This window comes from Macaca mulatta, chromosome 19 (genome assembly GCF_049350105.2).
Source record: "Macaca mulatta isolate MMU2019108-1 chromosome 19, T2T-MMU8v2.0, whole genome shotgun sequence".
Taxonomy (NCBI): domain Eukaryota; kingdom Metazoa; phylum Chordata; class Mammalia; order Primates; family Cercopithecidae; genus Macaca; species Macaca mulatta.
This window is the reverse complement of record NC_133424.1, coordinates 66,996,261-67,012,074: the sequence shown is the minus strand read 5'-3', so window position 1 is coordinate 67,012,074 and position 15,814 is coordinate 66,996,261. Positions and strand designations below refer to the sequence as shown.

Here is a 15,814-nt window from a genome sequence, read left to right as displayed (position 1 = left end):
CATATCTCCACTCCAGGCCTATATCTCCACTCCAGGCCCATATCTCCACTCCAGGCTCGTATCTCCACCTCAGGCCCATATCTTTACCTCCAGGCCCAGATATCCACCCCAGTGCTCCCTCCCTCGATTCCCTTCTGGGACTCACCAACACATGCCATGCTGATGACCATGAGCGACATGGTGCTGCCGGTGCAGACAGGCGGCCGCGCCCCAGCTCAGCTCAGCTCAGCAGCACACAGGATGTTGTGAGGGGCTCATGCTGTTGACATGCTGACCACATCATGAGAGGATGACGTACACAGGCTCTTTTTGCCTTGCATGAGGCCCAGTGGTTGTTTGCTCAAGAGTGGAACATGGCTTCCTGGAAATTGTTCCGACTAGAATTGACACCTTGCATCCTTCACTATTGCCAACTCAAAACACGTCTCAGATCCAATCTCTCATACAGGAGATGACTGAATTTTGTGCTGACATGAAAGACTTTTGACGTATTTTTGTTGTTTTCTTCTGAGATTCAAACTCTTCTCCATGGGCTATTTTTTGCCCATTCAATATGATGTTGGCTGTGGATTTGTCATAGATGGCTCTTAATATTCATTTGGAAACAAGTTGTTAAATCTCCATGTTTTTCTGTAGTTTTAAGAGATGATCTTGGTATTTTTTTCCATTTTTATTATGTGCCTTGTTATGATTTTGATTCTTTGAATTTATTGAGACTTGCTTTGTGGCCAATCTTAGAATATGGTATGTTTTTTTGTGTGTGCAGATAAGAAGAATCTATATTCTGCAGTTGTTGGGTGGAATACTCTGTAGATGTCTCTTACATTCAATTGGTCCAGTGTTGTCTTTAAGACCAGAATTTCTTTGTTAGTTTTCTGTTTTAGTGATCCATCTGATGTTGTCAGTGGGATGTTGAAGTCCGTTACTATTATTATGTGACTGTCTAACTCTTTTCATAGGTGAAGAATAACTTGTTTTATGAATCTGTGTGCTTCAAAGTTGGGTCCATATATATTTAGAATAGTTAAGTCTTCTTGTCAAATTGAACCCTGTATCATTTTGTAATGCCCTCCTTTGTCCTTCCTGATTGCTGTTGATTTAAAGTGTGTTTCATGTGATATAAGGATAGGAATGCCTTCTCTTTTTTTTTGTTTCCTGGTTGCCTAGTAAATATTTCTCCATCCTTCTACTTTGAGCCGCCTGTGGGTGTCATTTCATGTGAGATGGGTCTCTTGAAGACAGCAGGCAGTTGGCTCTTGGCTTTTTATCCATGTTGCCACTCTATGCCTTTTACGTGGGGAATTTAGGCCATTTACATTCAGGGTTCATATTGATATATGAAATTTTGGTCCTGTCATTATGTTGTTGGCTGTTTTATAGACTTGATAGTGTAATTGCTTTATATTATTTGTGAGCTATGGCTTGAGTGTGTTTTTGTGGTAGCAGGTTTTTACCTTCTGTTTCCTATTGAGCACTCCACTAAGGATCTCTTGTAATGGTGGTCATGGTGGTCTAGTGCTAACAAATTCTTTTAGTGCTTCCTTGTCAGAGAAGGATTTTATTTCTCTTTTGCTTATGAAGCTTAGTTTGATGGGATATGATATTCTTGGTTGGATTTTCTTTTCTTTAATAATGCTGAAACAGGCTCCTAATCTCTCTGGCTTATACGATTTCCACTGAGAGTTCTGCGGTTAGCCTGATTGGGTTCCTTCTGTAGGTGACCTGCTCCTTCTCTCTAGCTGCCTTTAAGATTTTTTTCTGTTGTGTTGACCTTGGAGGATCTGATAACTGTGTATATTGGGGATGGTCACTTTGTGTTATATCCCACATGGGTTTTCTGCATTTTTTTTTTTTGAATTTATATGTCTTCCTCTCTAGCAAGATTGGGAAAATTTTCATGGACTATGTCCTCAAATATGTTTTCTACATTGCTTACTCTTTCTTCTTCTCTTTCAATAATTCCAATGAGCCATATATTTTGTGTCTCTACATAATCCTATATTTCTCAGAGATTTCATTCAGTTTTTAAAAATATTTTAAAAAATTTTTGTCTGACTAGGTTGATTCAAAGATCTATTTTTCAAGCTCTGAGATTATTTCCCTAGCTTGATCTCTTCTGCTTTTGTTGCTTCTGATTGTATTGTGAAATTCTTGAAGCGAAGTCTTCAGTTTCAGGAGTTCAGTTTGGTTCTTTCTTAAAATGGATATTTCATGTGTCAGCTCCTAGATCATTTTGCTGGATTCTTTGGATTGGTCTTCATCTTTCTCCAAGATTTTGGTGAGTTTCCTTAGTATCCAGATTCTGAATTCTGTGTCTGTCATTTCAGTCATCTTAGTATGGCTAACAATTGGATTTCTGGAGAACTATCGAGTTGCCAGAGTTCTTGTATTGATTCTTCTTCATGTATGAGGCTGGTGTTCCTTTAACTATGATGTAAGTTAAGCATAGTCAGTTGTCTTTATTTCTGGGTATTTTGAGAGGACTGGGACTCATATAGAATCTTTATTTGTGGCTGAGTCTTTGCCTTAGTTTTCACAGGTGCTGTATACTGGCAAAATATTTTGGTGTTGTGTTTTGGTCTGTGATTCAGTGGGTAGTGCTTAAGAATGTTGGCTGGCAGATAGTTTGTTACTCAGCCACATGGCTCCTTCGTATTTTTGTGCAGCTGTCCCCAGCACTCTGTGGTGAGGGCGGAGAAATGACCCCCTCACCTAGTCCACTCCTGAGCTTTTGAGGAGCCCCCTTTAATGACCAGCTCCACGACTGTATTTCCTTTGTTAGGTGTTCTAGTCAAAGGTGTGGGTGTGATGTCAAAATCACCTCACACCACAAGACGCCCAGCTAATTTTTGAATTTTTAGTAGAGACAGAGTTTTGCCATATTGGACAGGCTGGTCTCAAACTCCTGACCTCAAGTGATCCACCTGCCTCGGCCTCCCAAAGTGCTAGGATTACAGGTGTGAGCCCCTGCACCCTGCCAGGGGTTCTTGAGTTGACACATCAATCATCTACTTGGACTGGTGATTGGTAATTCTGATATTGGTCCTTTTCCTAGGGTGGAATTCTCATCCTCCTTCCACGGCCCTAACTTCAAACTTTAGGGAGCAATGAGTTGGATTATTGCTCTGATTTTGAAGGGGAAGCTGATTTGTATTTAAATATTCATTTTTTAATTTTCTTAAATTTTTTTGACCAATTAAAAAATTTGTTTTCAGCTAAGTTTATATGAGAAACTAACTCATATAAAACTCAGAGATGGTCTTCTCCTGATATGTCCATTTTATATTTTTATGATTGCCTTTTAAATTATATTGAATGCTTGTAATTCCAGGGACATGTCTTTCAGAACAGTATTTATTCTTATCTACATGTTTTGGAGAGTGCACTAAGGGACATTGAAGTTTATTTCCTGAAAAGAGTTTAATTTTAAAATGTATTTTATTTAATAACTCAATGATTTTGAATGTCTAGGTATTTCAGAGATTGTTTTAGACAATTGGTTTTCTTGTGATATGTGACCACTTCATCTAAGCTGAATAATGTCTTCATAATGTCCACTTAGAATCTTTGGAATTCTGTAGCATCTGTACTGATGTCATTGTTTCCTTTCTGATTTTGGTAACTTTCCTGGGGTAGGATTCTTATCTCCCCCTGAGGTTCTGCCTCTAAAATTCAGGGAACAATGAGTCAGATTAGTACTCTGATTTCAAAGGGAAAGCTGATCATCTACCATTTTTTATTTATGTAAATGGACACATTAACATCCCTTGCCTGAACCTTAGTTTCCTTGTTTGGAGCATTTTGCTATAAATCTCACTTCTCAGAGTGATTGTGGGGCTTGATGTGGCTGGGGTATGGGATGAGCTCAAATATAATTTATTTCCAGATCAGGTTAAGGCATGAAGGGGTTGGGACTTGTTAGAATCCTGTTGTTGGACTCCACAGTAAGGGTAGACATTTGAGGCACTCAATCGAAAACCTCAGTTGTTCCTAGCACTGAGAAATTTAATAGAAAGTTTCTAAAACATTACTCATGGTCTTATGCACAAAAAGTAAAGTGATAGCACCGGAAGTAGACAGAGAATCATAAGAAAAAAGAGAGAGCAAAGCTCAGTGGTCACCAGTGCCTGGGACCATCAAGGGGTTATTAAGGAGGAAGTTTCCACTTCTGTGTGGAACAGAAGAGGCTCCCTAGGGTCCTCACAGACAGGGAGTGAGTCAAGACTCTGGGCGAGGCTGGAAGCTCTGGTTCTCCTTGAGTTTTTTTTTTTTTTTTTGAGACAGAGTCTTGCTCTGTCCCCCAGGCTAGAGTGTAATGGCGTGATCTTGGCTCACTGCAACCTCTGCCTTCTGGGTTCAAGCAATTTTCCTGCCTCAGCCTCCCAAGTAGCTGGGACTAAAGGTGCCTGCCACCACGCTCAGCTAATTTTTATAATTTTATTAGAGATGGGGTTTCACCATGTTTTCCAGGCTAGTCTTGAACTCCTGACCTCAGGTGATCCACCTGCCTTAGCCTCCCAGAGTGCTGGGATTGCAGGCATGAGCCACCACGCCTTCTCTGAGATTTTACAGATGGGCTCTGGGACATCTCTGCTCATTGACCGGAGCCCCTGGTCAGCACTGAGCCACCTCCTCCGTGTGTGTATTTGGGACTTTGAAACATGAGTCCAACAGAAAGGACCAAGGAAGTGTATTTTTTATTTTTAGTTTTTGAGATGGAGTCTTGTTCTGTTGCCCAGGCTGGAGTGTGGTGGCCCAATCTCGGCTCACTGCAGCCTCCGCCTCCCAGGTTCAAGCAATTCTCCTGCCATAGCTTCCCGAATAACTAGGATTACAGGCATGCCCCACCATGCCCAGCTAATTTTTAAAATTTTTAGTAGAGATGGGGTTTCACCGTATTGACCAGGTTGGCCTAGAACTCCTGACCTCAGGTGATCTGCCCACCTCGGCCTCCCAAAGTGCTGGTATTACAGGCATGAGCCACTGTGCCTGGCCTCAGACTCATGTTTCAAAGTCCCAAATACACATTTGCCCACCTATTCCAGTTATTTAATCCAGATGTATGCTCAGAACTGAAGAGATGGAGAATCAATAGTTCACTTCAGGGAATGTGGCAGTTGGAAACAAAGAAAAATGCATTACATGACAGTGGACCAGAGCACATGATCACAGGGGTGTGGACGCAAACCCACCACGGGGGATGTGCCCTCACGTCACAGGGAGCAAAAGGAAGGGAGGGGCAGTCACAGAGGGTCCACAACAGCAGGATGGAAATCACCGCCATTTAATGGAGGTTTAATAGAGGAAGCATTCTCTACAGGCACCCAGATATCTTCCTGCACCTGACCCATACCTCCCCTTCTCGACCTTCTCAGTAGACAGTTTCCCAAATGATGGTCCAGACTTTCTTTCAGAACCTTTTGGGACCATCAGATTCATTGCCAAGGCTCTAGCACTCTGACGGGTGTATTGTTCTCTCTTGTGTTTACCTCCTGGTTGCATCTTGGGAGTTTCTCTGGCTGTGCCAATCCTAAAACAGCAGAATCCCAAGGACCACCAGGACCAAGCCAGCCACGGCCATGCGGATGAGATTCTCCACGGTGTAATCCTGGGGGTGTGAGGCTGGGGATGGTGGACAAAGAGGTCACAGAGGTCAGGGTAGATCATCATGACCCAGGACCCCTGGATGTCCACCCAGGATGCCCACCTCCCCTTCACAGGACCTGACCCTCTGTGCCAGCCCCATAACGGAGAACATCTCCTCACTCACTAGTCTTGGAGTCTGTCTGGTTTTGTGACGGGCTGAGGGTCTCAGCTCCTCCTGAGAATCAACCAAAAAAAGAGGGGAGGTGTGTGAGGAGTTGAAGAGACTTAAGTCAACATGTCCCTCAGTTACTGCATTCCTTTGTGTCTACATTTCTCCTAACTGTTCTGTAGTTATGTGATAGAACCTTTTCCTGATGCAGCAGAGGTGCATACATACATATATGCACAGGAATAAATATGTGTATATACATAATTGAGATATAATAGTGTGTGTATGTAAATATATAATGCTTATGTATTAGAAGATATATCATAGTGTGTGTATATACAAATGTGTAATACATAATATATATTATGAGATATATAATATGTGTGCATGTAAATATAAAATGCATAGTATGTATTATAAGATATATAATAGTGTGTGTATAAATAAATATATAATACATAATATATAATAACATATATAATAGTGTGTGTATACATATAAATATGTAATAAGATATATAATAGTGTATATATCTAAATATATAATACATAAAATATAATAAGACATATAACAGTGTGTGTATATCTAAATATATAATACATTATATATTATAAGATACACAATAGTGTGTATATATAAATATATAACACATAATATATGATATATAATAGTGTGTATATATAAATACATGATGCATAATATATAATAAGATGTATGATAGTATGTGTATCTCTAAATATATAATACAATATATAATAGTGTGTTAATATATGTTATATATAAATATGTAATATATTTATATATAATATATAAATATAATATATTTATTTAATATAATATATCAAATATATTTATTAATATATAAATATATTTATTATATTAATGATATATTTATTTAATATAATATATCAAATATTTATATATTTTATATATTATATATTAATATATAATATAAATATATATACTTTATGTATTTATATATTGTATATAAATATATTTATATATTTATATGTTATATATAAATATATTGATATATAATAAATATATTGATATATATATTTATGTATAACATATATGTTAATATATAAATATATAATAAATAATACATAAGATATATAATAGTGTGTATATATGTAATGCATAATATATATTATAAGATATATAATACTGTGTGGGTGTAGATACATAAATAATACAAAATATATAATAAGATATATAATTGTGTATACATAAATATATAATACACAGTGCATAATAAGATAGATAATAGTGTGTGGGTATATATAAATATATAATACATAATATATATTATAGGATAGATAATAGTGTGTAGGTATATATAAATATATAATACATAGTATACATTATAAGATAGGTAATGGTGTGTGGGGTATGTATAAACACATACATACAAATTTGAAGTGAGAAGAGTATTATAAAATTTAGAAACAAGTTTGTCCTCCATTTTCTTGTGGTTAATGTAATTATTATCAATAAATCAGAAGAGATCATTTGGGAAAGGATTGAAAGGGAGTGTGTCAGGGGTAAGTTAATGGGAACTAAAATTAGCATACTCAAACCAAGAACTTTCTCATCTATACTTAACTAATTTTAGAAGATAGAAAGGAATCAAAGCCTTTCAAATTATTCAAGTAGTAAAACAATCCTTAAAATTCACAATGTCCACAGTTGTTATGAATATAACTTCAAAGGCCTGCTTATATAAATGTATAAAGTTTAATTTTAAATGTATTGGATAAACAGACATTATTAATAAGAAGTTATTCTCCATCATGAATGCACATATTTAATTTAATCCCAAAGAAAATCAGAGCACAGTCATTTTACATCATAACGCTACCTACCAAATTAAATGTGTAAATTATAAATGCCAGCATTGCTTTGAAATCTTCAGAAACAGAAAGAGAAACAATAGATACGTGGACGTAAAAAATAAAGGACAGAAAGGAATTGCACACGAGGTTTGCTGTTGAATATTTGCCTGCATTGCTGCAGTGAGCAGATGCACAATCTCCCCTTAGTCTCAGGTATGCACTGAGTGTTACGGGGCCGCTGGGGGAGCCCAGGTGGGGAGTGGGTGGAGCCTCCATCTTCTATCCTCAGTCTAAGTATGATTCCTCCAAGGTTCCTCCGTATCTCATTTCAGTCCTCCCTGGCCTTTAGCCCCATCTGAGGTCTCTGGGGTGGGAGCCCAGGATTAGGAGGTCCCTGACAATTTCCACCCTCTTATGGGCTGGGCCCTCTCCTTTTACTCCCCTCTTTCCTTAGCATCCTGAGCTCTGCTGGGGGCAGGGCCTGAGCTGAGCCTTTGAGCTCAGAGAGGACAAGGTCAGGGCCCTCACCTGAGACCACGAGCTCCAGGGGGTCACTGGAGTGAGACAGCAGGTAGGGGAAGAATCTGTGTGAGCTGTAGCACCTGTAGGTCCCCGCGTGGGCTGAGGTCACAGGACCCATGGGGAATTCAGCCTGGTGCTGCTGAGCTCGGTGCTCTGATCTCAGACGCAGCGGGGGATGGGCTGCCCCCTCCTTGGTCAGAAGGAAAGTGTCCATCGGGCTCCGTGACTGACACAGCAGGGTCACGTTCTCTCCTGAAGCCACCATGGGGCCCGGCTGCACTGAGAGGAAGGGTCTGTCAGGGATCTGTCCTGGAGAGAAGAAGGATGGGTGAGGGGCTCCCACCTTGTTCTGAGCTGAGACTTCCCCAGGCCTCTCTCTGGGGCCCTCAGTCTCTCTGTCTCTGTTTTCTCTGAGTCTCCCCCTCCCCACCCATCCCCTGTCTCTCTCTGTGTCTTTCTCCCTTGGGACCCCCATCCCTCATCCCGGCCATCACCACCTGGGCTCCACCAGCAGGGCCTGTGCAGAGCCTGGGTCCCTGACTGAACCCGCTGGGCTCCTCACCTGCGATCAGGATGTCCAGGGGGTCACTGGGGGCCGACCACTCGGAGGAGAGATTGTGTGCACCGTAGCATCTGTACTGGCCCCCGTGGGACACCCTCACAGGGCCCAGGGTAAAGTTGGCCTGGGAGAGCCCAGCCTGGGGCTGCTGGCCAGAGCCCTGGAGGAGGTCATGTCCCTGCTCCTTGTACAGAGCAAATCTGTCGTAGCCGACATCAGAGCGACACTGCAGGGTCAGATTCTCTCCAGGGGCCACGACAGGGCCCTGCGGGGTCAGGAGGGAGGGCTTCCTAGACACGCCTGGAGGAAAACAAGAGTTGGGACTAGGAGGACTGGTTCCTCCCACACCCCTTCCTTCTCCCGTTCTGGCCCTGCAGGTCTCACTGTCTCTCACACTCAGTCTCTCTGGGCTCAGGAGTCCCAAACTTCCCCTGTTCCACCCTCCTACGTGGGACTCCCTGAGAGTGAGTTCTCAAAAATAAATCGGGCAAGGAGCAGATGTCTGTACCTGAGACCAGGATCTCCATGGTATCACTGGGTTCTGACCACACCCGGGTGATGTTCCTGTAATATCCATGGCATCTGAACATCCACCGGTGACTGGGGGCCACAGGGCCCACAGGGAACAGGGCCAGGAACAGCCCGTTGGAGAGTTCCTGTGAGTCCAGCATCCAGGAGAGCTTGTTTTCTCCTTCCTCAATCAAAATGAACCTCTGAAATCCCAGCCTTGAGCTACACTGGATGGTCACGTTCTCTCCTGAGGTCACCACAGGGCTCGGCAAGGCTGAGAGGGTGGGTTCTCTGTAGGCTCCTAGGAAAGAAGGAGACACTGTCTTAAATGGGACTCATGCCTCCCACATCATCCCCCAGGGCTGAGTTATTAGAACGAAGATGCCCCTGAGAGCTGACCTCCTTCCTGAGGGCAGAGCCTGGGGCTGGGACCCCTGAGTGTCCTCTTACCTGTCACCACCAGTTCCAGCGGGTCACTGAGCTCTGACCAGCCTGCAGAGCTGAGATAGTGACAGCGGTATGTCCCTGCATAGTGCTCTCTCATGGATGGGATGAAGAAGTTGGTCTTGTTCCTGGGCTCTGGTGGGCTCTGTTGGTGCCAGGTCATGGTGCTTCCTTCCTTGGTGAGATGGTAACCCTGGGTATCCAGGGTCCCCTGGCACCAGAGGGTCACGGAGCTCCCCCAGCTGATCACAGAGCCTGGCTCAGCCCAGAGGCTGGGTTTGGGGAGGATCCCTGGAAGAAACCACAGGCTGGAGTCCACAGACCTCCCCTGCCCCTCATTCCCAGCTCAGGCCATGGACCCTCTTGATTTTCTCACCCTCAGTTCAGAAGGCCCTGAGATGAGAGTCCGGGTGCTGAGTGTGAGGTAGGGCAGGGGAGCTTAGCAGAGACTCACCCGCAGGTGCTCGGGTATTCTGGCCCAGACTCAGCCATGGAGGAGAGTTTCCTGTGGGGGATTTGGAAGACAGAGGTGTGACTGCTTCCCTTCCTGCTGGAGCACCAGTAGCCACTGGACCCCTGAGGGTCTCCAGTGAACAAGGCTGCTGTGGGAGCCCCCTCACCCCAGCCCAGTGCCCCTCCTGTCCCTCGTCTCTCCACCACTGACTGAGGCACAGAAGAACAGGGAGGATGGACACCATGATGCCTGCTCTGCGTGCTCCAGCTGTGGGACGGGAGACCACACGACCCTCCAGGACAGACAGACGCGCGGATGTGGTTAGGTCAGAGCCTGCTGCCGCCTGTCTGGGTCCCCACAGCTGTCAACCCACAGGAAGTGGACACAGCCTCTTGCTGGGCCTGTCTCTGATTCCCCCCAGTGTGGGGGCTCAGGAGGACCCAGGCCCTCTGCACACATCTCAGCCCAAACCTGAGGTGTCCCCTGATGGCCAGGGCTCCTTTGTCTGAAAACCTGCCCGTGGAGGGTAGACCTAACATCACGTCTAGGTCAGCTACCAACTGGGCGGGAGTCTAAACTGAAAACACAGCCCTTATTTTCTCAGAGCCTCCACTCATGACATCGACTTTCCTTTTCCCCACCGATGCGAAGACAAATATGTCCCCAGGAGACAGTCATCCTGATCTGAAGAGACCCACTTCCTGCTTTCAGTAAATACAGTCGATTTCATTAGGGGAGGCTCTGGGAAAATTAGGGGATGCAGTTTAGCAGAAGATGAACATTCAGCAACTTGTTTCTCAATTAATTAATTTATTGCCAAAGAGAGAGAGAAGTGGAAATATGAGAATAGGGACCATGACTAGAATGTGGTTGAGGGAGTGTTTTCTATCTTATTCCCTGGCAGAGAACTAAGGGATAAGAACAAGAAAGCTGGCCGGGCGCGGTGGCTCACGCCTGTAATCCCAGCACTTTGGGAGGCTGAGGCAGGCGGATCACAAGGTCAGGAGTTCGAGACCAACCTGACCAACATGGTGAAACCCTGTCTCTACTAAAAATACAAAAATTAGCCGGGTGTGATGACGTGCATCCGTAATCCCAGGTACTCAGGAGGCTGAGGTGAGAGAATCGCTTGAACCCAGGAGGCGGAGGTTGCAGTGAGCCGAGATCACACCACTGCACTCCAGCCTGGTCAGGAGAGCCAAACTCTGTCTAAAAAAAAAAAGAACAAGAAAGCCCAGTGAGAGGTGGTTGTGAGAACACACTAAAGAGGAAAGATCACTCAGGACTGGGAGTGGTGACTTACGCCTGTAATCCCAGCACTTTGGGAGGCCGAGGCGGGTGGATTATCTGAGGGCAGAAGTTCGAGACCAACCTGGCCAACATGGTGAAACCTCATCTCTACTAAAAATACAAAAAATAGCCGGATGTGGTGGCATGCAACTGTAATCTCAGCTACTCAAAAGGCTGAGTCAGGAGAATCTCTCGAACCCAGGAGGCAGAGGTTGCAGTGAGCCGAGATTGCGCCACTGCGCTCCAGCCTGGGCAACAGAGCAAGGCTCTGTCTCAAAAAATAAAAATTGAAAAGAAAAAAGGAGAAAGAGAAGAGGAAGGAGACAGAAAGGAGAGGAAACACGCCTGAGGTGGAACATTACATGTAACATGGAGTAGGCAGGGAATCCGACAGAGCACTGAAACTCTTGCTGGGTGCGGTGGCTCATGTCTGTAATCCCAGCACTTTGGGTGGCCGAGGCGGGCGGATCACATCTCATGAGGTCAGGAGTTTGAGACCAGTCTGGCCAAGATGACGAAATCCCGTCTTTACTAAAAATACAAACGCTACCTGGCTGTGGTGGCAGGCGCCTGTAATCCCAGCTACATGGGAGGATGAGGCAGGAGAATCGCTTGAACCCAGAAGGCAGAGGTTGCAGTGAGTCAAGATCGCACCATTGTGCTCTAGCCTGGCCAACAAGAGCAAAACTCCATCTCAAAATAAAATAAAATAAAATAAAATAAAATAAAATAATAAATAAAAAGAGGACTGGACATCTCCTGTGGGTTGTCAGTGAACAGAACCAAGCAAGCCACCGCCCTGTCCCTTTTGTCCTACAAGTGCCTTTCTTGGCTTCAGGAAGTGAGTTCCATTGTCAGACCCCATGTTTATTGCTGCTGGGTTCATCGAGTCTCCTCCATTTCCACCTGTGGCTCCCCATGGGTTCCCAGGCCCCAGCCAGCATTGTGAATAGAGCCAGGAAGACCAGCCCTATCACACCCCTCCTGATGGAATTCCCACAGTGTCATCCTGGAGAACAGGGGCTGGGGGCTGGGGTAGGATCAGAGACCTTTTCATGTGGGCCAGGACCCTCCCTCCACAGGAGTTCTGACACGGAGCCCATCACCACCCGTTTCACCCCGACGATATTCTTCCTGCCCAGACACCCCCATTCTCCCTATATCATCATGGGCACCTCAGTGAAATCCACAGTTGAGGGTCTCTGTCACTTACTCTTCCCTCTTCTTGGAAACGTTCCTTGGATCCTTCCAGAGCCCTTCCTGAGTGTGCTGCAGGGTCTCTGCCACACGGCACACTCTCAGGAGCCCTCATCCTCCCCCTCACCTACTGCGCCCACACAGCCAGGTGCAGGCTCCGTTTCTTCATCTTCCCTTCCCCACAGGCCCTGATGGAGAGTGGATTAGACTCGCTCCTGAGTAGGGGCTCAGGTCACTCTGACCCCTTCCTCCCTGTGGACGGGGCCTCCGTCCCAGAGCATTGGAGGCTGAAGGGTCTTGCGGATTCCCGCACTGACCACAGTCTCAGATGCACTGACCACAGTCTCAGATGTGGATGGGGAACCTAGGAACTCGGGAGGGGCTGCCTAGCCCAAGGTCCCACAGCTGGAGGTGGCACAGCCTTCACTCACACGGGGGCCTTCCATCTCCCCAGGGACTTCACACTGGAGGCTAACAGCACCACTTTGTACACCACATTCAAGGGTGGATTCTGTGGGTGACTAACAAGTTCTCCTAGGGTTCCAAGGTAACAGGACAGCAAATGGGTGAGGGAGAGCCTCCCTTGTCCCACCGAAGTAGGACCATTCTCTATGGAGTGTTGGTCCCCTGCCTTCCTCTACTCTGTCATCTCCCTAGTGACTGATAGGGGTCCTGGGGGTCTTCCCTGGAATCCCATGAGGGACAATTCCTTTCCTGAGAGGGAAGGTATAGAGAGGACTAGCAGGTGCCTGGTGATGGAAAGTGCCCATAATCAAGAGACATTGCCTCCGCCTGGGATAATAAATATCCGAGTTTCCAAATGGGAAATCTCTCTTTGGTGAGAACTCAGGAGGGGCTTCCGGAAGATGGAAAAAGGCGAGGGGCTGAGGCCACCACTTATCTCCCCAAACTGCATCTGTGTTTGTCCTGACCTCTTTCTTCACTCACTTGGATAAGTAGGACCCCAAAGTGGGCCTCCAGACGGGAAGCAGTGGAGAGTGTGGAGCTGCCCTGTCTACCTGACACCCCCGTCATACTCAACCTCTCTTTTCCTCTTTGTGTTTCTCATTGCTTCAATTTGTCTGGAATCCCTAAGATTCCCATGTCTCCAGCAGGCTGTCCCTCAGACATGGCTTTATGATTTAGTGTTTCACAGGACCTGCAGCAGGCATGGCTTCCCCTCAATAACAGTGGTTACCCAGGGCTGATCACTCACAGGCTGAGCCGTTGACAGAGAGCTGCAGCATCTAGAGGTCCCATCACCAGCCCCAAGACCGAGAGAAGCTGGCCTGAATGCTCCACTGTGTCTCTGAACCCCAGTGAGCCAGTGTCCAGGGGCCTCCCCTCCCTGTAGAAGGCACAGGTCAAATGAACTTCCAGAGCTGCAGAGCAAAGTCATGTTCTCTCCATCATTACTGCAGGGCACAGTTGAGCTCAGATGGAAGGTCTCTTGCAGACAGCTGGGGAAAAAAATAGTCCTTGATTGTCGATCACAAGCCTTACTCAGCCTATCCTCCGGGCATGAAAAAGGCATTCTCTCCACCTGTTCTGGGGAGCACACTCTGTGCCCGCTCGTGCCTCTCTCCATCTCGGTTCTAGCTCTGCAACGTGACTCATCGTGTGAGTGTTTTCCTGCCTCTCTTTGCTCAGCTTTTCCTTGAATCTCTTGCTTTTTGCCTGCGTGTGTGTGGCTTTCTGCCCTTAGAGATCTAGGGTTCTCCTGGAACATAGAACTGTTTACTTTGAGGACCCTCAGAAAACATAGCCCTGGGCTAAGGCTCTCTGTCCTGGAACTAGAAGCTTATGGCTGTCACCATTTCCCAATAGCATGTCTGAAAGTGCTAGAATCTTCAAAGAATTTGCAACATGTTTGTAGGATCTCTATAGGATCTGATATTGCAGGGACCAACCAAGGTGCCCTCACACCTCAAGATGCAGGAAGTAACCCCTTGGTGAAAGTGGTTGGAAGTTTTACATAGAAGTTTGTGTTAAGCCACATTGCTGAGCAATGCCTCAGGGTCCCAGTCTTCACCCAGACCTTCCAGGAGCCTGGCTGGAGAGGGTGTCTGGTGTGTCACTGAGCCTCATAGCAGAGGAAGGGGGCTGTGGTGGAAACTACCTCCAAGATACCACTCAGTCCTAAGCTGGGGAACCAGCTGAGCTGGGACTCTGGTGGTGAATGAACCGGGGGACATTTATTTGAAGGGTTCTGAGAGTAGCATGGTGTAGGTGCGTTAATTATATGTGAAGGGGAAGATCCTGAGAAAACGACAGCTGCTCCACTCTGTGCCTGGGTTTACCAGAGGGACCAATGAGGCCCTCACACGACCCAGGAATCCCACCGGGGAAAGAGGCTTAGGGAGATGTGTTTAAGACCGTTAACTGAGTCACAGAGAGAAGCAGAACAAGCTAGGTTTATGGTTTTGTTTCTCCTAAATTTCCTTTCTCTAACTTCTTCCTTTCTGTAAGTAGCAGAACCTTCTCATCACCATCCTTCAAAACCTTTGCGTTGTTTGAGCTCCTTGTATATTCTGGAGATTGATTTCTCGCTTGCAAATATTCTTTCCCATTCTGTAGGTGGTCTCTTCACTCTGCTGTTTGTTCCCATGATTGTGCAGGAGGTTTGTAGTTTGATATGATCTCATTTGCCTATTTTTGCTTTTGCTGCCTGTGCTTTTGAGGTCTTACCAAAAAATCTTTGCCCAGATTATTGTCCTGAAGTGTTTTGCCTATATTTTCTTCTCATAGTTTCATAGTTTCCAGTAGTACCTTTATTTCTTTAATCCATTTTGAGTTGATTCTTTTTTTTTTTTTTTTGACAGAGTCTCACTGTGTCGCCCAGGGTGGAGTGCAGTGGTGCAATCTTGGCTCACTGCAACCTCCACCTCCCGGGTTCAAGTGATTCTCCTGCCTCAGCCTCCTGAGTAGCTGGGATTACAGATGCATGCCAAAGCACCTGGCTAATTTTTGTATTTTTCTTTTTCTGATAGAGATGGGATCTCACCATGTTGGTCAGGCTGGTCTCAAACTCCTGACCTCAAGTGATCTGCCCGCCTCAGCCTCCCAAAGTGCTGGGGTTACAGGCATGAGCCACCGCACCTGGCCTTGAGTTGATTATTGTGTAGTGTGAGATATAGAGGTCTAGTTTAATTCTTCTGTACATGCATGTCCAGTTTTTCCGGAACCATTTGTTGACAAGACTTTTGTTTCCCCAATGTATGTTCTTGGGGCCTTTGTTGAAAATCTCT

General features: G+C 45.5%; 2 protein-coding genes across 17 annotated transcripts in view; both read right to left on the bottom strand.

The window, feature by feature from the left end:
• The window catches only part of KIR3DL2 (killer cell immunoglobulin-like receptor, three domains, long cytoplasmic tail, 2), a 33,555-nt gene extending 31,925 nt beyond the window's left edge, over positions 1–1,630 (bottom strand). For 2 of the 13 annotated variants that reach the window (XM_077975625.1, XM_077975618.1), the window contains exon 1: positions 146–1,630. In XM_077975625.1, coding sequence (XP_077831751.1) covers positions 146–179 — 34 coding nt within the window. In that variant the 5' untranslated portion in view covers positions 180–1,630. 13 annotated transcript variants of the gene reach the window in all.
• A 3,492-nt stretch (positions 1,631–5,122) lies between these two features.
• Positions 5,123–10,387, bottom strand: LOC100424418 (leukocyte immunoglobulin-like receptor subfamily A member 6). Of its 4 annotated transcripts, none has more exons than XM_077981837.1 (8): positions 10,290–10,387; positions 10,080–10,130; positions 9,632–9,916; positions 9,180–9,482; positions 8,675–8,971; positions 8,119–8,421; positions 5,771–5,821; positions 5,123–5,622 (listed from the first exon to the last, which is right to left on the bottom strand). In XM_077981837.1, exons 1-8 carry the CDS (start codon positions 10,321–10,323, stop codon positions 5,531–5,533), a joined length of 1,416 nt encoding a protein of 471 aa, XP_077837963.1. In that variant the 5' UTR covers positions 10,324–10,387; the 3' UTR covers positions 5,123–5,530. The 4 variants fall into 4 exon arrangements, with proteins under 4 accessions (XP_077837963.1, XP_077837964.1, XP_077837966.1 ...); XM_077981839.1 differs by having other exon boundaries at positions 5,524–5,622; positions 8,193–8,421; XM_077981838.1 differs by lacking the exon at positions 5,771–5,821.
• Between the last annotated feature and the right edge of the window lie 5,427 nt (positions 10,388–15,814).

Excerpts from the sequence above, each read along its gene's own strand:
- LOC100424418 (XM_077981837.1), bottom strand. The coding sequence starts at position 10,323 with ATGGTGTCCATCCTCCCTGTTCTTCTGTGCCTCA. Across the intron at positions 9,483-9,631 it reads GCTGGAACTGGTGGTGACAG|GAGCCTACAGAGAACCCACC; the intron begins GTAAGAGGACAC and ends CTTCTTTCCTAG. Across the intron at positions 8,972-9,179 it reads CATGGAGATCCTGGTCTCAG|GCGTGTCTAGGAAGCCCTCC; the intron begins GTACAGACATCT and ends GTTTTCCTCCAG.